The sequence below is a fragment of the Hydra viridissima genome, unplaced genomic scaffold, assembly GCF_058129835.1.
Source record: "Hydra viridissima isolate aposymbiotic clone 2 unplaced genomic scaffold, HvirCarnegie_v1 scaffold_13, whole genome shotgun sequence".
In the NCBI taxonomy this organism is placed as follows: domain Eukaryota; kingdom Metazoa; phylum Cnidaria; class Hydrozoa; order Anthoathecata; family Hydridae; genus Hydra; species Hydra viridissima.
In genome coordinates, this window is record NW_028324312.1 from 3,968,037 (window position 1) to 3,990,242 (window position 22,206).

Genomic DNA, 22,206 nt, shown 5'->3' on the forward strand with positions numbered 1-22,206 from the left:
AAATTAAAGTTCGTTTGACCAGTAAAAGAACAGTTGAATGCTAAAAGAAAATATAAGCAGCGGATTTGGTAATACGCAGATATACGCGCTTAATATGCAAGTTTATGCGCATAAAATCTTAAAATGCTTATATTTGAAACAAAGAGGGTTGATTTTGTAATTGAAAAACTTATTGCATTTTATAGGTTTTTAAGGTCTCTCTGTTTTCAAGACATTAATGTGAAATTCTGGTGAAACGTTCTGTTAAATAGTAGTATAAAAGTGAGGTAATCAAAAGAATTGTGTAATTATACGAAATCATACATAATAAAAAAAGATAATCGAAAGAACTGTGCAAGTTAATCATCCGAAACCCTATATGACAAACCACTCAACTTCAAAACTATGGATCTTGAAATATTTTTTTACTCATCTCCTGCTCTTTGACAATTTAATATCACTATCAGAACATTAAATTTTTTCGTTTCGGATGTTTGTATTTAAGATAATAGCGATCAAGCAACTTATCTCAGGGTTTCAAGCATCAGACGAACTTTCTACTGATTGCTTTATAGCTAAAGAGATTTCCATTTCTTCTTTATCGGATAGTTCTTTCAAGCGTTTTTTCCTCGCTTGTTCTTCGCGCTCACTTTCCCGAGTTGCCCACTGAAGTTGCGAGTCTTCATCCTTAAAAAAACTTTTGGATTAACGAAGAAGAAAGTTAATAAAGATCATATAACTCAATATAAAATTTACAAAAGATTTTCTCTACTATTTTTTTTCTTACAACGTATAACTCGATTTTGATGCGTAACAGCAATCATTTAATCTTTACCGTTCCGTATGGCTTTTCTTCATTTTTACCAAAGGCAAACCAGTCGATATCGTCTTTAGTGGGATTAGTCGATGCGAAACTGCTAAAGGGATCCTTCGATGAATCAAAAAACGGGTCAGCTTTTTTTGAGGTTGAAGAGAATGGATCTGAGTTTGTAAAGCTCAAAAAAGGATCGTTGTTAGTACTTGAAAAGGGATCAGCTGAAGGCTGTTCGACAGCAGTTGCTGTAGCTGAAGAGGAAAATGGATCTTCTGAATTTACAAATGGATCTCCGGGACCAAACGGATCTGTTGAAAAAGGGTCTGATGAACTCGAAAATCCGGTACTATTAATTTCACTAGAAGTGAGTTTAGCAGGTGTAGATGCAGATTTAGAAAAAGGATCATTTGAATTTAATGCTTTACTTGAAGATTCGCTAAACTTATTTGGATATGCATAAACATCAGATTCATCATTGAAAGACGTAAAGTTACTTCCTTTGCTTGAAAATTCATCCCCGACTTTACTCTAAATTGAGATGTAAACTCTTTGCATTCTGATTATATCATGTTATTTTGGTTTTTAAAAGAAAAAACTAATTATTTGATTATAAGAAAATTATCAGAATTTGTTATATATGATTTCTAAGCATCGAGAAAAGCAAATAAACAAGCGAGGTGTAAACAAAAATGCTACCTTAACTTTAATGTTAGAGCTAAACCCCTCACTTCCAAATGGATCCAATAAGAAAGGATCGCTTTTAACACCGTCTATATTTCGCGTTTCTAGAAAAAATTTAAAAATTTGTAACGTGTATAACGAATATAGGTTGACCTTTTTTTAAAACAACCAAAGTTTTTACCTTGTGATGTTGTAAAACAACCAAAGTTTACCTTGTGATGTTGTAAAACAACCAAAGGTTACCTTGTGATGTTGTAAAACAACCAAAGGTTACCTTGTGATGTTGTAAAACAACCAAAGTTTTTACCTTGTGATGTTGTAAAAGGATCAGATTTGAACGGATCATCATTCTAAATGGAATAAAACTTAAAAGAAAAAACCAACTTAACAATGTCATAACTCCCATACAGAAATATTGATAATAAACAACAACTTAAAGAAGAGAATACATCATACATGCTATTATATGTACAATAGTGAATAGTTTTTTTTCTTTTTTTTTTTTACGGAGCCAAAAGTAAAGATATTTCTTTTGATTTTTGATTGGGTTGAAATAAAGTTATTTTTTAACAAAAAATACGATTTACATTTGATCCGAAAAAGAAAGTAATTTTAAATGTGCAAGTTGTTCTCCTCATAATATATTTTAAAAATCGTTTTATTCTATGGAAAAAATCAAGGTGGAATAATTTATTTCTCAGTGACTACCTGAAACGGGTCAGTAGAAAATGGATCTTGTGAGAATGATGGCTTGAACGGGTCGGACTTAAAAGGGTCATCAGAATTAAAGAGATCGATATCTGGAATGACAAGAATTTGATATAAAATTAAAAGCCATTCAACTAATTTAATACTCTTATACTTATCATTTTTACTTTAGAATAATAAAACAACATCTGCCAGTATTACCAGTGTTAGGAACTCCAAATGGGTCATGTTTGAACAAATCCTACACAAGGAAATAAAACGTAACAATTTTAAATCTTGTGCAGTTTTTGTTTTCAGTTTTTCAAATCTCTTTTAAATAAAAAATATAAAACTCAGCCCTGACAAAATAAAAAGCCATACTTTATCTTCATCAATTTTTGTAGGTAATATGCCAAGTCCACCACTCATACTGCCAGCTGTAGAAGACTAAATGCAAATAAACATAAAAGAAAAATTGTCAATAATTTCGTAATATTTAAATCTTAAGAAGAAATGTTTACCTGATCTGTAAGAACATCAATTTTTTCTTTTAAAGATTTATTTTCTTTGTCAAGTTTTTCAAGATTTGACTCAATCTAAAGAATAAAGATTTAACAAGGAAACAAAATGAAAAAATAATTAAGAGTTAATAAACTAAAAAAATCTAGGAAGAACTTTGCATACTTGTAAAGCTTCGTTTTTGTCAGCAGTCACTTTGTTCTTTAGCTTCTCAAGTTTCCTTGAGCTCTCTGCAACTTGTTGCTCCAGCAAACTTTCCTCCTTTCTTAGTTCTTCTAATTCTTTCCTTCCCTTGTGGAGCTCTTGCTCCTGCTCTCTAACATCAGATTTCTGTAAAGCGAGTTTTGATTTTAGCTGCTTTAATGCCAATTTTTCCTCTTCGCATTTTTTAAGCACATCTTGTATAGAGTCATCAAGCTTGCATTGTTCACTATCTAAATCATCTAACTGCTTCTGTAATTCGGTTTTTTTCTGGTTGAGAATCTCTAAACCTTTGTTAGCTTTCTCTAAGTTGCTCTGTAGATCCTAAATGTTTATATCAAGCATTGTACACCAAAACACCAAACCAATATTTGCAATATTGCACAATATTCAATATTAAACCTTTTGCAATTTTTCTTTTTTTTTTTTTTTACAAAATTATAATATTGAAAAAGGTAATGAATACTTGTGGATGATGATGATGATGATGATGATGATGATGATGATGATGATGATGATGATGATGATGATGATGATATAAAATTTTTAATTTTCCAAAAAAAAATATAAATAAGTATAATAACAAATAGGAAATGTGTAAATGCAAAGAAAATGTAAGAAAATGTAAATGCAAAGAAACCTCAATTTCACTTTTTCTCGTTCTTATAGCATCTTCTGTTTGGCTGATTTCTTGTTGCAAATTCACTTTTTCTCTGGAAAATAAATAAATAAATGTATAATGTAAATCTAATACAATACTGCAGAAACCTTTAAAATGTTATATCAATGAGAACATACTTTCCAAGGTTTTCTATCTCAGTACTGACTTTATCAAGTTCTTTGATCGCTGAGAAATCATTGAATGATGATTCCTTTTTTTAAAAAAAAATCAAACAATTGAAATTTAACAACAATATCAACAAGTGCTCAACAAGATATAACAACAAAGATATAACAACAAATATATATATTTTAACTAATATAACAATTGTAGCAACAATTGTAAAAAACGTACTAATTTTGTGTCAATGATATCAACTAATTTGTATGTAATAAGAAAATTTTCTAATAAAACTAAAATTAGTTTTTTAAAGACATTTCTAACAAGGATGGATAGTAGGAGCATAACACACTTTATAATATAAATAACTTTTAAAATATCAAGTTTTGTGTGTTGTGCATCAACACTACAAACAAAAAGAAAGAAGAAAAACTTTCAAAAACAAACTTGAAGCAAAATTTTCAGATAAAAAATTACATTTCCACTTGAAGATTTCATTGATGGGGGGATCATATTTGGGGATAAGGTTTGAGGCAAATCTTTACCAGATCTCTAAGGAAAGAAAGTAAAAAAGTTTTAAATTGTAAAAAAAGAATTCAACTAAATTAATCTATTTAAAATAAGATATGCATTATTTTATAACTGGTTTACAATTAGCCAACTTTACTTTAGATAATTTAAAATTTAGTAGAAACTATTCTAAGAGAATGGTCTCAACTAAAGCTTTAAACAATTCTAAGAGAACCAAGGTCTTAAAAAACCAGATGCTGAATTAATAATGCATCAAGAAACAACACAAAAAGTGATCAAAAATTTAAATAAATCCTTCTGATAGTAAGAAATATAAAACCACAAAATTTGTACCTTCTGAGCAATTAAATGCATAACTAAGGCAAACTGTTCAGAATTCAATAAACCACTGTTATTTGTATCACATAGACTCCTAAGAAAAATCAATTTTAACTAAAAATGCTTTTTGAAACTAAATTTTAATTTATCTAAAAAAAACAACAATTTTTTTACCATATATGAGCAAGAACAGCTTGAGGGAGACCTGATGCAATAAGAATATCTTTAATTTCAGTACCTATTCACACAAGAATTTATTGCTAATTTATTGTACTTTACAACTCTTAAAAATAATTAAGCATAAATTTCAAAGTTGTAAAACATTTAAGGACAAACTCCATGAGGAGTTTGTCTTTAAAGTACTTTTACAAAATAAACTAATAAAAATACAATGAAAAATAAGATAAAATAAGAAGTAGAAATATCAAAACAAAGCAAAAAAAAAACAAAAAAAAACATCCAACTACAGCAACAGTAAGTTAAAAAATGTTAACAAACCAGAAACAAGACCATCTTTATTTGTATCAAGTAACAAAAATTTTTGATCATAAGCTGCTTTCAAGGGTGCAGAAACAACCCAGTCACCAAGAGGTTGATTCTAAGTTTAAAAAACAGTTCATTCAGTTCATATGCTGAGGATTTTCTGACTAAAGAAAATCTAAAAATTTCAGTTTAAAGAATCTTTAAAAAAAAAGTGTTGGCACTTGAAAAATGATATTTAAATCAGGAAAATGAAAAAATAAATACAAAAAAAAAATATTTACAGGTGCTTTGTTGTAACCAACTGAATTGTTTGCAGAAATGCTTGAAGGAAGCTGAGTGTTGAATAAGTATCTTTTTGAAGGTGGTACAACGTTAAGAGGAAGGACATGAGGAACCTCAGCACCATCAATTGCACGGTACACCAGATACATAGCCTACAAGTAGGGGTGTTCAAGTAATGGTAATAAATTGCTTAAGTAATTTTAAGTAATTTTAATTATTTCCAAAGATTCAAATGTTATATACATTTTAGTGTGGATAGTACACTATGTAAGTATGACAAAATGTAATTTAGTTAAGCATTCTAAATAGAATTAAAAAAAAAACATGTGTCAATTATTTTATCACTCGAAGATTTTCTTAACTTAGTTATAAAAAATCCAGCCAGCACTAAAGCATCTTTCTGCTTCAACTGATGAATTTGGTAAAACTTTAAAGCACAGTACAATTTTTTAAGCATTTTAGACAACCATTTGATTCTTCAAATACTTAATATATGTCCAAAAATATTTTGGCTTGCACCAAAAAATTTCTTTTTTGATACAAACCAAAACATTTAAGAAAACCTTATTAAGATTATTAAGTTGGAGTTTTGGGGTAGGAAATGGTTTCTTACTCTTTTTGTAAAGGCTCTTTAATTTCAACTTTGTAGGCTTCAAAGGACATAAGCACCAGCTCCAATAGTTTCTAAGCAATCTCCCAAATATCTAGCAATTTTAATCTCATTATCAGCTGGAAGCATTTCTAATGCATAAAAATTCTCTAATGCTTTCCTAAAACTGGTTCAATTTCAAGATATTGAATTCCAATTTGTTTTTTTTATCCAAAATTCGGCCAGCTCATTACCAAACTCATTAAGATAACATTGAAGATCATCATTTTTGATCTTTAAAAAACCTTACAATCATGTGGAGTTTTTGGATAGTGGTTTTAATTCCATTGAACTCAAGGTTTAACAATTAATTTAACAGCTTCTTCATTAAGTGGTTCCCAATTGACAGAAGTTTGATAATTAGTTTCATTGTCATCATCATTAACTTCTTCAGTGTCCTCTTCTATGTTGTCACTAAAAAAATCTTTATCTTCTACTAGATCTTTTGCCTTTTTATCAAGTACATCAACTACTGATGAGTGAATTCCATGAGAAAGTCATAGTTGATGAGTTATTTGAGACAATCTTCCAGTTTTTTTTTATTGCACTGGTTCCATCTGTAACTATTCCAAAATTTTAAAGTTTTGTTTCAATCAACTTAAGACCATCTTCAGTCTTTATTGAGCCAGCAGTCCTCATCATTCCATGGTATTGAACTGAATTATCTGACAAGTGTAAGTTTTGGCACACATATCTATTGGAATCAATGAAAATCTATTATCACTCTCAATGATTTTTGAACAAATCATAAATCTTCTTTTTTAAAAATTTTTTTTCAAAATATAAACCAAAAAATGGTAAGATCTTATTTTTAAAGTAGCTGTATACAAAATTGAAAATTGGATTACTTTGGTACAAATTCTTCTAAAATAACAACTTTCTGTTTAATTTGAAAAAAAAAAAAAACTTGACTTTACTTAAGTAATATAAATTTCCTTAAGTAACTGAGTTGTTTTAAACTTTGAAAGCAGAGCAAAAGTACATAGCATAGTTTTTCTAATTCAGAGCAAAAGTACATAGCAAAGTTTTTCTAATTCATCTCCAAAAACCTTTTTGGGAGATGGGTTGAAAAAAAAGTTGATGTCTTTAATGCAACCAATTCTAGAATTTGTACTTTGAACTCTGCCCAATTTCTTAACTTCCAATTTCTTAGTTTAGCGCTAGCTGAGTGTTTGTTATCTGGCTTCACTTTTCATACCCAATAATTGTACAATAATTTGCAAGCTAAAAATCTGACAATATAAATAACTAGATGTTCATCTGCATGAACCATCTATATTTTTAGATTTAATGAACTTATAAGAACTTGTTTAATTTGAGTAAACCTTAAATATGTTATATAAATGCTGGAGGCCTGAGTTCTTATCTTGTGAAGGCCTAGAACCTGGAAAATAAGGGTTTAAAATTTCTTGAAGCATTCTAATCCCTGCAATAAAATCCTTTGTTAAACTGTTTTTAACGTAAATTAGCAGTTTTAAGTATCAACAACTAAAGTGAAAGTAAACAACAAGCATTAAGTCATCTTACAAGAGTAAACTCATCTTGATCAAGGGATCCATCATGATCAATATCTGATACTTCCCAAATCTAAGAGGAGAAAATTCTAGTAAAATCTATAAATAATTAAACAAAAAACAAAACAATTTATCTTGCAACAAAATTTTTTTTACCTTTCCAAGTACATCAACAGGTAATTTAGAATTCAACAACACCTGCATATGGAAGAAAATAGTAATTACAAACTAAATATTACAAAGTAGATAATAACTCAGTAAAGTGAGTTATTACCTACTTTACAATATTTATGACAATAAATTGTCTCTAAGTTCTTTTTGGACTTCTTTTGGCTGCTCTCTGAAATCTTAAGCTGAAATATTCTGCTAGAATTTCTGGCTTTTGATTTAGAATTTAAGAACTTTTAAGAACTTTTTACATTTACAATAAAATGTAGATAATCATCATACAACAAAACATTAAACAATAAGTATTAATATAAACAGTTATTTAGAAAGAAAATCAGTTACTTTTAAGTAACTAAATATTTTAAGATATATTTTTTGTTTTTATTAAGCTTATTTAATAAATAAAAAAAAATTAAAATACTTATATAACGTTTTTGTTTTATTTTGTTGAAGTATTTAAAATTAATATATTGAGCCTTTGATTCTTTTATTTACATAAATTATGTAATTATTTATTTAAATAAATTATGCAATACTGACAATCTTAACTAAGAGTTGTAAAGTTTGAACACATGTTAAATATTTATTTTACAAAAAGAACAAAATGTGCTATTTGCATATTCTGTTCTGAGGGAAAAGAATTGGTAGCCTATATTAAGTTTGAATTACTTATTGGTTACATATGATTGGTTATTATCAACATACTTTAAATGAAAATACAAAAACTTAAACCCTTTAACAAATAAAGTTTTTGTCTCATGCAAATATTTAATATTTACTATAAAGAAACAAAAATCAACACTTACAGGTTTGACTACCTCACCAGTTAATAAACCATTTACAGGCTTTAAGCTCTATAAATATAAAAAATATATATCAATATACAACATTAGGAAACTGTAAGAATTTCATTTTATAAAGGATTTCTTGATTTGTGAAAATTTGTTTGGTGAGTCCTCATACTAATATCATTCTTTTTTTCTTGATCCAAAGTTGCATTTGGTGCTCTGTTAAACTTTATTTTAAAAAATATTTTACTTTAACAATTTTAAGTTAAATTTATTTAATTATTTTATCACTCGAAGATTTTCTTAACTTAGTTATAAAAAATCCAGCCAGCACTAAAGCATCTTTCTGCTTCAACTGATGATGGTGGTAAAACTTTAAAACATAGTAAAATTTTTTTCTCTATTTCCTCTCCAGCAGGTGTAACAACCCATGCTTACTTTAAAAAAAAAACAACTGTTGTTCTATGTGCTTTTCTTTTAAAATTAAAAGAAAAACATGTAACTTGGCAGTTTTTAGAGTTTTTCTTACAATTGTTAAGAACCCATTAAATATCCTGGCTTACATCCTGCCTTCCAACAATTTTTTGAGGAACCCTGCAACACAAAAGGTTGATCTCTACAACTGTATTTGTATATTTAAATATAATTTGCTTCAGATATTTACTCAAAATATCTGATATCCAAAAGTGAGCAACTATTTGGAGCAGGAATAAACCTCATTAATTTACTTTCTCTCCTTGTTTTTTTTTTAAAAATTACTTTTCCCCCATTTATTTTATTGATAGTAATTCCCTCCACCCACCCATTTATTAACAACTTAAATAGCAAAAGAAAACAATTATTGCAAACTTTCCAAAAAAGGGAGCACTAACCTCAAATAGTTCATCATATCTTGCTTTTTCCTTTGCTTTAATGATCCAGCTTGTGAGATCTGATGTTTGAATACCTCCTCCTCCTAATGGTGAATTTCCCTACAAATTTTGTAAGAAAAAAATAAAAAAGGGAAATTTTTATGCAGGTAAATTTTTGGTTAATAATATAATTTGGTGTACAATTTTAAGCAGTAATTTACCTTATTTCATTTAATTTTTGACAGAAAAATTAATTTTATTGGAACTTGCCTTTTTCAATAAATACACAGTGAAAGATAACTTTTATTTCACTAACAAGATATATTGTGTTTAATTTCACTAACAAGATATTGTGTTTAATTTCACTAACAAGATATATTGTGTTTAATTTCACTAACAAGATATATTGTGTTTAATTTCACTAACAAGATATATTGTGTTTAATTTCACTAACAAGATATATTGTGTTTAATTTCACTAACAAGATATATTGTGTTTAATTTCACTAACAAGATATATTGTGTTTAATTTCACTAACAAGATATATTGTGTTTAATTTCACTAACAAGATATTTTATTGTGTTTAATGCTAAAAAAGATCTGGTGATGATAGAAGATAAGATACCTGAACTGTAAAACTGAACTATAGATTGTTAATGACACTTTTAGATTTCCCAAAAATAATTCTTATCATGGCCTACTTTATTTATACGGCCGGATATTTTGTATTTTGAAAAAAAAAAAATAGAAGGCCAGTTTTTTCAAAAGGCGTTTTTAAAGAAGCAACTTGAATTTCAAAGAATATGGTTAACAAATGTTGGATTGTGTCGTTCAAATTATGATGGTGAAGTATCTACAGCAGTATTTTTGTTTCCAAAAAATGAAAAGTTGAAAAAAAATTGTATTAAATTTGTAAATAGAAGAGATTGGACACCTTCTTTAAAATTCTTCCATAAAATGCATCAAACTATTTGAAAAAAAATATTATAAGGTAATATGAATCAATGTTTTCGATTAATAAAAAAAAAAACAACCTATTCCAAATATATTTGATTGTACAAATTTGCCTGAAGGTTATAAAATCTTCTAATTCGTTAAGAAAATCACCAACTAAAAGAATATTTCAGCCAGATCAATATGGACAGTTTTTATTGAGTGATTCGATTAATAACTTTGATGATATTACTGAAAGTCTTGCTCCAGATAGTTTTTCATTCTTGAAGTATGATGATCATGTAATTTCTTATAAATTGAGTCATAATACTTTATCTATTCCTGAAGTTACAGAGTGCATTCACGTAAACAATAAGATGCATGTTAAATTATTTTACAAAGGCTCACCCCTGCCATTGCCTCAGTGGTTTTGTCATGGAAGAGATTGTTGTTTATCTCGTAAAAGTATGCTTTATAATTTTCCTACCTACATTAAATCACAAGCTGAACAACTTTCATCTATATTGATTGAATTACAGCAAATTAAATATATGAAGAAACCTATTTTTTCAGGCAATATTGTAAAGTATTCACTGATGTTATGATATACTTTTACAGTCATACCAACTTTTGCATGAATTGCCTTTACCATCAATATCTTTACTTAAAAAAATAACTAGTGGAAATATTGATGCTCTAAGTTGTGCAAAACATTTAAAATTAGAAGAGAAGATATCTCAAGACATTTGCTTGATTTTTAATGAAATGCACTTGCAAAAATGTGAAGAGTATTTTGGTGGAGAGATGATTGGTAGTGATGAGTTTGGAGAATTGTATAATGGAATAGTTTTTTTTTATGACAGTTGGCCTCAAACAAAATATTTTTTGACATTATTTTATAAGTGGTGGGTTTTATCAAATTCAAAATGTCAGTATTTAACATTTAATATTTTAGGTAATGCAGTTGTTTCTGGAGATAAGAAAACCTTAATTTCTTAGGGAAATGGCTCACTAGATTGAAGCTTGGCAATTGCAAAAGGTACCAAACTGTGAGAAGTTTACTTTAAATGCTCAAACAACTGCAGCATTAATAAGAACACTTAATTGTCATGCCTCGCTGATTGAGGACTTACTTAATGACAGATATAACTTTGTTTTAACTGGGAGGTTTCAAAGTGACCCATTAGAAAGGAGATTTGGACAATACAGACAAATGGGTGGTGGAAGATTTTTGGTTGGTTTAAAGATGTCACTATTTCTGAAAAAATATTAAAAATCAGAAGTATAGTTAAAGAAAGTATTAACTTTGATGTTTGAAAAACTTTCTTCTTGATATCGATACAACTCAGTGTACTCCAGAAATCATGACTCTAGCACCAGAAAGTAGAGAAGTAGGTGCTCATATTGCTGGATATATAGCAAAGAAATTAAAAAAACGCTTTGGTACATGTTGTCAAGAATTTTTATGTTGTGCTAATATTAATGAAAGCAATCCTGATCAAACTTTATTTCTTGTCCTATGCATGAGAAAACTGAGATAAAACTTGTTATCAAGAAGAATTGTTATCAAGATTTTCCTTAATAATAAAAGAATCATCTCTACCAGCGAAGTAGCTGTTGATCATGTAAAAATTTTTTTTTTTCAAAATGCAAAATATCCCGCTGTATAAATAAAGTAGGCCATGTTCTTATCAGATATACCAAAAATAATATAGATGTTACTAATTATATATTTTTTGTGTGAAGAAAACTTTTATAAATAAAAAAACTTAAAAATTTTAAAAATTTTTAAATAAATTTCCTCTTAATCTACAAAAAAGAATCAAAGAAATATATCTCACTAAAATACACAAAAATGAACTAGAAAAATAATTCATACTAAAGCACACAAAAAAATACTAGAGAAATACCTCTTACTAAAACACACTAAAAAAGTTAACCATAATTTTAGACTCAGTAGATACATTTGATCCGTCTGAACTCCTTGAATACAGTAGTATTGCATATAATTGGTTCATTTAAAATATTTATAAAAATTAGCTATGAAATAAATGATAATTTAAATATTCAATATTTCAAACCATATTTGGAGGAGGAGTAGGTGCATTGACAAACTTCATGGATACTTCTTTGCCACATTGAGCAAGAGCAATCATTTTTAAAGCAACCTGAAATTTCTAAAGGAAAATAAAGCTTTAAGTTTTCAGAAAAATATCTTCAGATGTTTAGATGCAGCAGAAACAATTCTTTCATTAACAAAAAATTTATAATTTTTTTGTGCTGTTTGAAGTTGGTTGAATTGGATTTGCAGAAAATACTCTACACCTATATTTCTAATATATTTATGCATATAAAAATATTAAAAAAATATATATATGTTAGGATATATAACAAAGATACATGATAAAGATATGTAATACTGAAACTACAATTTAATGAAAATTTTATGTTTTATAGACACAGTTATAACACAGTTCTAGGATAAAAGTTGCAAAAATGAAAACAGCTCAAATTGTTGAAAGCAACTGATGTCAGAAATCACTTGAAGTAAGCTTTATAAAATGCAACATGCAAAAAATAATTTTATTGCCTAATATGAACCTAATCTTGACATGGAAGCCAAACATTAAGAGATAGTTGGTTTGTTCTATATGGGAATACCATTTCCATAGTTAACTAGAAAGTTGAAACATCACTAAGCACACTTTACAGAGTCAAAACTGAACATCCAGGCTAGTCTGTACATTCAAAACCCAGATTGACAGTAATCCCATCAGGACAATGAGAAGAATGGCAAATCATTGTCTGAAAAAAGCGTGAAAAGAGTTGTCAAAAAGAACATTGAAACCAGGTCATTGGTCTTCTTACTGACCATCTAAAAACTCTCACAGACTAGAATGTTTCAAAAAACTGAAAAAAAAACTGAAATGACCACTTTATCACCAAGAGGAATGCTAAAAAAACTGAAATGACCACTTTATCACCAAGAGGAATGCTAAAAAAACTGAAATGACCACTTTATCACCAAGAGGAATGCTAAAAAAGCTGAAATGACCACTTTATCACCAAGAGGAATGCTAAAAAAACTGAAATGACCACTTTATCACCAAGAGGAATGCTAAAAAAACTGAAATGACCACTTTATCACCAAGAGGAGTGCTAAAAAAGCTGAAACGACCACTTTATCACCAAGAGGAATGCTAAAAAAGTCCCTGATGCCATCAGATCAGTCCAAAAGTCTAATCTTCCTGAGCAGTTAATAGACTTGTTGCCTCTTAAAGGAAAAAAATGCAGCCTGTGTTTTTTAAGTCAGGCTTAAGGATGGGGACAAAATTTAATTCTCCATTAGCTGGTTACAGCCTACTATATCTTATGGTAGTAACTTCAGAATTTAGCTAAATTGCTGCATAATAGCAATCAGCTATCTTCAGTTCCTATTGCTTATATAGGTACAGTGAAAGAAACATGAAAAGTTGAAAGAGCTCTTAACTACAATAGGTAATATCTTACTCAGTTTTTACGTTAGGTAAGAATTATTAAGAACTGTGGTTTCTTTGTGAATTGGGCAGTTTAAAAGACTGCTCACTATAGCAGACGTTGCAGATGGAGTAAAAATATAGAGAATTTAGCACTTATAGACAGCAATTGGAATTACACATCAACTTAGGATTAATCAAAACTTTGTCAATGATAAAGCAGCTTTAATGTACTGATAGCTAGTTTTTCATTAGTGTTGCAAAATAAGTGAAGGAATTTTTGTTGGTTGACATATCCATAAATTTATTAACAGCCATGAGTTTCATTCTTTGTTGTATGGCAAGGAAAAAAATTCACATTTAAGGAAAAAAACTAGATAGCATTCACATCACTGAATTCAAATCTTCTTAGGAACAATAAGGTAGCAAAGAAGAAAGAGATTGAGAAACTCATCCAGGTCTACAAACATCTTGGTTCCAACATGTCTTTAAGAATTCACTTTCTTTACTCTCATCTCTATCAAATTGTGGACGTGTCATTGATAAGCATAGGAGCACTTCTACTCACACATTGTAGCAATTAAAAAGATACCAATTTAAATGGAACTCATTAATACTTGCAGACAACTGCTGGACAATTGTAATAGATAAGCCTTTCCTTGAATACAAAAGAAAAGTTAAGAGAAGCAGAAGGGATAAAAACTAAAGATTAGTGAGATATTTTGAACATCTTAAAGCTTGTTTACTACCTTATTTTTCTTGATAAAAATACACAATAGATTATTTCATCAATTCACTGATGTGAATATAATTTTAATACAAATAAATGGTTTTATATTTATATTTTTTTAGTTTTGGTGCATTATTTACTTATCACCAGTAGTTTTGGTGCATTATTTACTTATCACCAGTAGTTTTGGTGCATTATTTACTTATCACCAGTAGTTTTGGTGCATTATTTACACCAGTAGCTTAAAAATTTTTTTTTTGCTTGAACACTACTTCTTTTTTTTTCTTGAGCCAACTAACAAATTTCATTATCATATTTGAATTTAGCATGTGAACTTAACTAAAAAAATGTAAAATTTCATTTCTGAAACAGTGTAATTTACTTTGTGATTGAATTCCATTAAAATTGTAGTTTATTGTATCAAACTCTAAATGTTCTACTTTTAGAAATTGATATAATCTACATTAAGAAAATTGTAAAGAAAAAATATAGAAAGAAAATTCAAAAGAGAAATCAACAAATTTTTGTTTCAAACACTCTTTTTTTTTCTCTTTTTACTTTTTCTTTTTTTTAATGATTAAATTTATTTTAACAGGATAGAATTAAAACCTTTAATTCAGAAACAGTCGACATTAAACCAACTTTAATCAGAAAACTTTGAGTGATAAATTAAGTATGATGTAATCAATAACTAAACATACTTAAACATTTTTAAAGAAACAAGCAATTTTTTAAATTACCTGCTTATCTAGAAAGCCTTTGCCGTCACTATCTGAAATTTCCCATATCTAAAGAACAATCCAAAACACTTTTATATTTATTAAACAAAAACCAATAGATTCAAATGTTAAAAAAAATTGACACCTAGTCTCCAAATCAGTTGATCCTTAAATTACTTGTCATGCTTAATGAATAATACAGAACTAGAGAAGTTTAACCCTTAATTATTTGCATGTGGTCTAATGGACACAAAACATTTAAATTAATATTGATTATCACTATCTCTTCCAAGAATTTTTTTTATCTTTCTCACATTGTCTTAGTCAATCTTGGATGTAAAAACAAAATGGTGAAAAAATCCTATTTAAACAAGAGAAAGAAGAGCTGCTCACAACAAGATTCCAAAGTGGCTTGAAAAGTTTTGCACACCAAGCTAATTTAGAAAAAGAATCATTTTCAATGTTTTTCACCAATTATATGCTGCAACACATAGTAAATTGTACAAACGCATTAATATTGAAAGACAGCATTTTTCGATAGAAAAATATTTCGGAAATTAAAGCATATATTGAGTTATTATATATCATGTCTATCAAGAAGGCAGACTGTTTAACATATAAAGACTTATGGATGGATGACAGAACAGATATGGATGTATTAAGAGTAACTATGAGCTACAAAATATTCCTATTTATTTCTTCAGTACTAAGATTTTACACACTAAATTTAGAACTTCATAATGGTATACAGTCTGATGACTCATTTCAAAAAACAGATTTCAAGCAATAAACAAGTCTTTCGATGTTCTGAAACGGTTAATAGAACTCTATAGATCAAAGAGCAGAAACTTCACAATTGATAACAAGTACGCAAATATACCAGTTGCACTTGATTTATTAAAAAAAAAAACAAAAAAAAAAACAAAAAAAAAAAAACAAAACAAAATAAATAAACAAACAAGAGATACTTACAGATTTCCTTCAAAAAAAAAATTGTGAAGTTTGTAGCTTATTGTTTGGATTTTCAAGAAAAATTACATGTCTTATACATTCCTTAGACAGGGAAAGCTGTTCTTGCAATTTAAAAATTAAATTGTGCCCTCACTCTAGATAATCAAACAGGTAATCCAAAAGAAACGATCTATTACACTATGTAACAAAACTTTATTTTTTTCTAATTCCTGGGTTAAAACTAAAATTTCCCAGTTCTTTGTAACTAAACATCATGAATGAAAACAATTTTGGTCCTGAAACTTCACTTTTGTGGTCAGAATGATGAATTTTAAAATTTGGCTTTTTCATAATACAAGGTTATTTATTTACACTATTTTCAGGTAAACTAAGGGTCTTAAAAGTTTTAAAAAAGAGAAAACAAGTGAAAACAATATAAAATAACAATAGAAAATAATCAGAAAATAATTGATCAAAAGTGAGATGGCATTAAGGGCCTGCAATTGTTCTCCAGATGTATTCTGCTACATAAGTGGTTAGTTCATCAAAATATAAGCAAAGAAGTTTTCAATGACAACATCTAAAAAAATGTGAGGAGCTTACAAAACAGACACTGCAGGCCAAAAGTTTCCGGACACTTGGGTTTTGTTTAATTTTTTAATTAAAACTCCCATAATTATTTCAAAAAAATTCAAATATCAGATTTATTTTATAAAAGATACATATAGTTACTATTTAAGAAAAAAAAAAGACAAAAAATGAAATAAAAAAAAAATACTAACAACACTATTATTATTAAACCGTCTTTTCATAAAAAAATAACCCACGAGTTTTTATCACTTTTTTAGCGATCCGTGGCATCCTATTAATTTATTTATTATTTTGGGTGCAATTGATAAACAGGATTCTTCTAATATCTGTCACAGGTACTCTTTGGATGTTGGGCATTTTTGTCTGACCTTTCTGTCCAATTCTTCCCACAGTAACTCTATTGGGTTCAAATCCGGTGATTGGGCTGGCCAGGTCATGTTTTTGAGGACACCATTATCCTCTTGTTCCTTTATATAGTTCTTGCATAATTTTGAGGTGTCTTTAGGGTCATTGTCCTAAACACTCTGGGATCATTTTTTCTTTTGTTGTTCTTCTGATGTAAATTCTACGCCTTTGCCCAAACAGTTCAAATTTTGACTCGTTGGTCCATAGTACTTTTCTATAGTCTTCTTCTGTCCAATTTTGGTGGTCTATAGCCCATTGTAACCTTTTCTTTTTATTTCCAATCCGTAGCAACGGTTTCCTGACCGCTATAGAGTCAGAAAGACCTGCTTGTCTAAGACATCGTTTCGTAGTGGTTAATGAAATAGATTTTGAATGACTCCTATTAAAGCCTGAAGTTATTTCCGGGGCTGTAAGTCTTCGATTTCTTTTACTCATCAATATTATACTATTATCTTCTGTTTTTGTTGTCTTCTGTGATCTACCAGATCTTTTTTTGTCTTCAAAAATGCCTTTTTCTTTCCATAGTTTGATGATATCTTGTACAGTACTTCCTACAACTTTTAATTTTTTGCAAATTTTAAAGAACTGAATAACTTTCTTTATAAAATGTAATTATTTCAGAAAGTTTTGCAACCGTTAAAGAAGGTTTTTTACCCTTATTTTTAACTAAATAGTCGAATTATAAAATTTAAAATTTTTTTTAAAGATTTTTTAATGCAACCGCCATTAATACCATATGAAAACTAAACAAAACTAAATATTCTTAATCATTTTAGTTGGCTATCATTATATTATAAATATTTACTTCATGTTTCAACAAATAAATAACTTTAACAAGACCAAACTCTTAAGAGTAATGTAACACTTTATATCAAGTTAAAATAAACAATAAAAAAAACAAACTTACATAAACACTTAAAATTAGTAAGTTTAAGTATTATAAATTAATATTATTGATTAATTTAATGATACAGGATAGATTTTAGCTTTTTATATAAAAATATCAAGTGTCAGGAAACTTTTGGCCTGCAGTGTATGTTGGAGACCGAGAAAGGACTTGGGCACCCCACTTTGCATGTAATCACTGCAAAAAATCTTTAGAAGGTAAGAATAAAATCTTTAGAAGGTAAAATAAAGGTATATCATAAATAAAATATCATAAATAAAATAGATGTGTTAGAAACATTTGTTCTTTTCCAGGATGGTACAGGATGGGAAAAAAAGAGCATTGAAGTTTTACTGCTCCTAGGATTTGAAGAGAACCAAGTGATCACATAACCAACTTCTACTTTTGTATGGTGGATTCTTCCAAATGCAGAACTGGAAGAAATGTACCATCTGTTTCTAATCCACACATTCCATCTTCTATTACATCAGTACCGCACAGTGCAGATCTTCCTGTACCTACACCTCCAGCAAGGAATGAACCATCAGATAAAAGCAGATGAATGGCAACTCTTTATTGATAGCTCTTCAAGAAGCCTTAAATCTGTACTTCTGCACTATAGAAACAAGTATCCGTCCTCTTAACTCAGTGCATCTAAAGTAGGACTATAGCAGTATCAAGCTTCAGAGTTTTGAAATACAATGAGTATGGCTGGGAGGTTATTAAAGACTTGAAGATGGTAGCATTATTAATTGAATTCCAAAGAGGTTTAATCAAGTTTCCGTGCTACCTCTGTATTTGGGATAGTAGAGACAGAGCAGCTAATTACAAGAAAAAAGACTGGCTTAAAAAGACTGAGTTCTCAGAGGGAAGGCACAATATCCAATATGAGCAATTGGTAGATCCTCAAAAGACTTTGTTTCCTCCTGCACTCATCAAATTAGGGCTGATGAAGCAGTTTGTTACAGGTCTAAACAAAGACTCTGCTGCTTTAAAGTATCTTCAAGACTTTTTTCCAAAGCTATCAGAGCCAAAAGTGAAAGCTGGTGTTTTAATTGAACCACAGGTTAGGAGAATTATAGTGTTCAGAATTTCCAAAAATACTTACAAGGAAGAAGAAGAAATCCAGGGAAAGTTTTATTGCTGTGGTACAAGACTTTTTTTGATAATAACAAAGCTGACAGTTATTTGGAACTAGTTGAGACCTTGTTTAAAAGTTATGACTAGATGCATTTTAAGATGCCCTTGAAGGTCTCAATCCATTTTAACGCAAAACATAAGAAGCCACCTATTGTTTTTTTCAAAAACAAGATTTGAAAGAGATGTGTTTTTTTATGTTTTGCGTTTAAATAGATTGAGAAATAACAATAACTTGCTGAGAACAAAAATAAATTTCTACAGCAAAACAAGTCACAGTCAACTCTATAGACCAATTATGCTCAAAATATTCAACTGCAAGGCAAACAATAGCACACTTTGCTCTCTTCTATCTTTATTCAATTTAGGTGGCAAGGTTGCCCTCAGCTCAATTGATTTCCTAAAATATTTTTGCAAGCAGTTGATTCAGGATCATCTAAAAAGCAGAAAAGTACTGTGGAGATTAAAAGGTGAGCTCCATTCCTTAATTAAGAACTACTTGGTTGAAACTTTTACACACAGAGAGGAATCAGAACCCCAAGAAGGAATATCAGGCACAGCAAAAAAACAATGTTGTACCTTTTGTGGTATTGAAAAAAAAAAAACAACAGCAAATAACAGTAAGTATGTATTGTTTGAAGCCTGGTTGTAATGAGCACTCTTCTATTGTATGCAAACAATTTTTTATTAATTAAATTTATTTATTTCCTTTAAATAATATACATTAGATTTGATATGAAGTAATAATTCAGCAACAAGGTCTGATGGACCACATGCAAGTGATTGTATGATTTTATTAGTGCAAGCAGTTAAGGGTTAAATTCCAAACACCTGATGGTTCCTGAGATATTTCCAATTAAAATTTTGTGACAATAGAAACTGCAAAAGGAGCAAATTTAGCCTTTAATATCTTAATAATTTATGCAATTTAAAAAAAAAGTTAATCAACAATAAGAAATACCAGTTAGTGAAGTTTAGTTATGATGCCAATCAAATTAGAGCTACAATTGCAACTTTATTACCAATAATTAAGTTTGTAAAGCTATAAATATGAAGCAAACTTGGGCACTCAAAAACCACAAGTACATGATGGGAAAAGTGAGAAAGTTGGATAGATTCCTCCTAAATTGAAGAGAAACAAAATCTAGCAAGCCACTATTGGTGGATTGCATTCTCTCCTCAGATGAGAAATGGGTTATTTGAGACAATCAATGGACACTATATGCTTAGCTGAACTCAGATGATGAACCATCCCAAAAGATGACCAATACTTCCACTCATATATACAAACTTCTTTTGTACAGTTAGTGGACCAGATTTGGAGTGAATAATTATGAAGTGATGTGCAATGGACAAACAATTACTGTCACTAGCTTAAATAATTATTAGCATGTTTAATCTTAGCTAGTATACTTTTTTATCAAAATTGTCACTAAAACACTGTATTTTGATATGTAAGTATTAAAAATGTATAACTTCTAAAAGCAAACAACTTTGATCACACATTAGAGAAATAAAGCATTAATACAGTTTTTTTTTTTTTAGTAGCCTAGCAAATTATAATATGCAAGTAAATTTCTTTCTTGGATTTTCAGGGTGACAGCCTTCATTTTAGATCAGAAAATCATTATCTTTGAAATCCATATTTTTTACTTTATATTTTAAGATTACAGAGACTCAATATATTTGACATAGGATTACCTTACAATTATATTTTTACAACTATATATTATTGGATTTATGGTTTTTATATTTAATCTGTATGTAACTGTATTATTTCAAATATGTTTGCAATTAACTTACCTTGTGTAAAACTGTTTCAGGTAGCCCAGACTTCTTAAGAAAAGCAGCAGCATCACTAGCATTTATGATGCCACTGCCTGAAGGATTGGCCTAAAGAAAAGATAAAAATATAATTACTTAGTTTTTTTCTAATTTGATTTTACATAACTTAAAAAATATTTTTATTGATTACAACCATTCTTCTTAAGAACTTATATAAATGATAACTTTTAATACTTGTCTAAAATAAGCTTCGTAGACACTTGCATTTTGCTTTGACATCTAAAAAAACTATCTTTACATACATACATGCAAACATACATACATGCAAACATACATACATACATACACACATACATACATACATACATACATACATACATACATACATACATACATACATACATACATACATACATACATACATACATACATACATACATACATACATACATACATACATACATTCATACATAAATATATACATGCATGCATACATACATACATTTTTAAGCCCATGCATGTTGTTTCAATTTTAACATTAAATACAATGTAATAGTATTAAGTTACCAGAGAATTTATAAGCAGTTCACTTATTAATACTATATCTGCTTAGTGATTTAAAAATTTTGTAAATATATACATCTCAATTAAAATGTTAATGTACATTTCAATAAAAATTTTATAAATATACACATGTCAATATAAACGTTGTAAATATATATTCTAAAAAAATATTATGTTCAATTAACTTAATAATATACAACTCTCAACAAATTCTAAACAAACTAAAACACTCAATAAACTCAACAAATGTACCTATTTACATTTACAAATATAAAATTTAGATGAAGCGTATTTCGGACAAAAAGGCGACATGTATTTAATACTATACAAGAGTCGCACATAATTGGAAGCGAAAAATTGACTCATGCGCAATGAAGTCAGTTTTTGTGTCTAATCTTTCACGGATCAAAAATTGAATCAGTTTTTTGTAAAAAGGGCGTAAGTTTTTTCGAATTCAAGAACTTTTTTTACTGTTACTTGATAGTAATCGCTTAGCCTGTTTAACTTGAAGAAATAGTGCTGGAGATCGGTTTTTAAAAAAGCTTTGATATAAACGGACTTTTCTAAAAGTTTTTTCTGTTCGATTATTACACTGGGGAACACAATATTTGCTGACTTATAGTTGTTTTTAACTAATTTTTGGGAGGAGAATCCAAAACTGATTATAGTTTTTCTCTATTAAGTCAATTTTTTAACCACAGAATCCTCATTTTTTGAAAATGCATGAAAAATACTAGGGGAAAGGTGCCTATGATGGCATACTTAACTTTAACGTTTCTCTGA

General features: G+C 28.8%; 1 protein-coding gene across 2 annotated transcripts; it reads right to left on the reverse strand.

Annotated features, from left to right (window-relative positions):
* Nucleotides 1-269: 269 nt before the first annotated feature.
* LOC145195166 (uncharacterized) lies at nt 270-21,741 on the reverse strand. 2 transcript variants are annotated; one of them, XM_090070217.1, is made up of 24 exons: nt 21,094-21,741; nt 20,878-20,967; nt 15,126-15,173; nt 12,261-12,356; nt 9,268-9,366; nt 8,414-8,461; nt 7,596-7,637; nt 7,453-7,512; nt 5,276-5,428; nt 5,010-5,109; nt 4,686-4,749; nt 4,527-4,605; nt 4,140-4,214; nt 3,680-3,753; nt 3,522-3,594; nt 2,846-3,205; nt 2,683-2,757; nt 2,543-2,608; nt 2,384-2,423; nt 2,183-2,274; nt 1,782-1,824; nt 1,490-1,578; nt 815-1,321; nt 270-666 (listed from the first exon to the last, which is right to left on the reverse strand). In XM_090070217.1, the coding sequence occupies exons 1-24, from the start codon at nt 21,136-21,138 to the stop codon at nt 517-519; spliced, it is 2,568 nt and encodes an 855-aa protein (XP_089926343.1). In that variant the 5' UTR covers nt 21,139-21,741; the 3' UTR covers nt 270-516. The 2 variants fall into 2 exon arrangements, with proteins under 2 accessions (XP_089926343.1, XP_089926344.1); XM_090070218.1 differs by having other exon boundaries at nt 767-1,321.
* Between the last annotated feature and the right edge of the window lie 465 nt (nt 21,742-22,206).

Excerpts from the sequence above, each read along its gene's own strand:
- LOC145195166 (XM_090070217.1), bottom strand. The coding sequence starts at position 21,138 with ATGTCAAAGCAAAATGCAAGTGTCTACGAAGCTTATTTTAGACAA. Across the intron at positions 7,638-8,413 it reads CTGGTGAGGTAGTCAAACCT|GTGTTGTTGAATTCTAAATT; the intron begins GTAAGTGTTGAT and ends TTCCATATGCAG. Across the intron at positions 1,825-2,182 it reads TTTCTACTGACCCGTTTCAG|AATGATGATCCGTTCAAATC; the intron begins GTAGTCACTGAG and ends TATTCCATTTAG.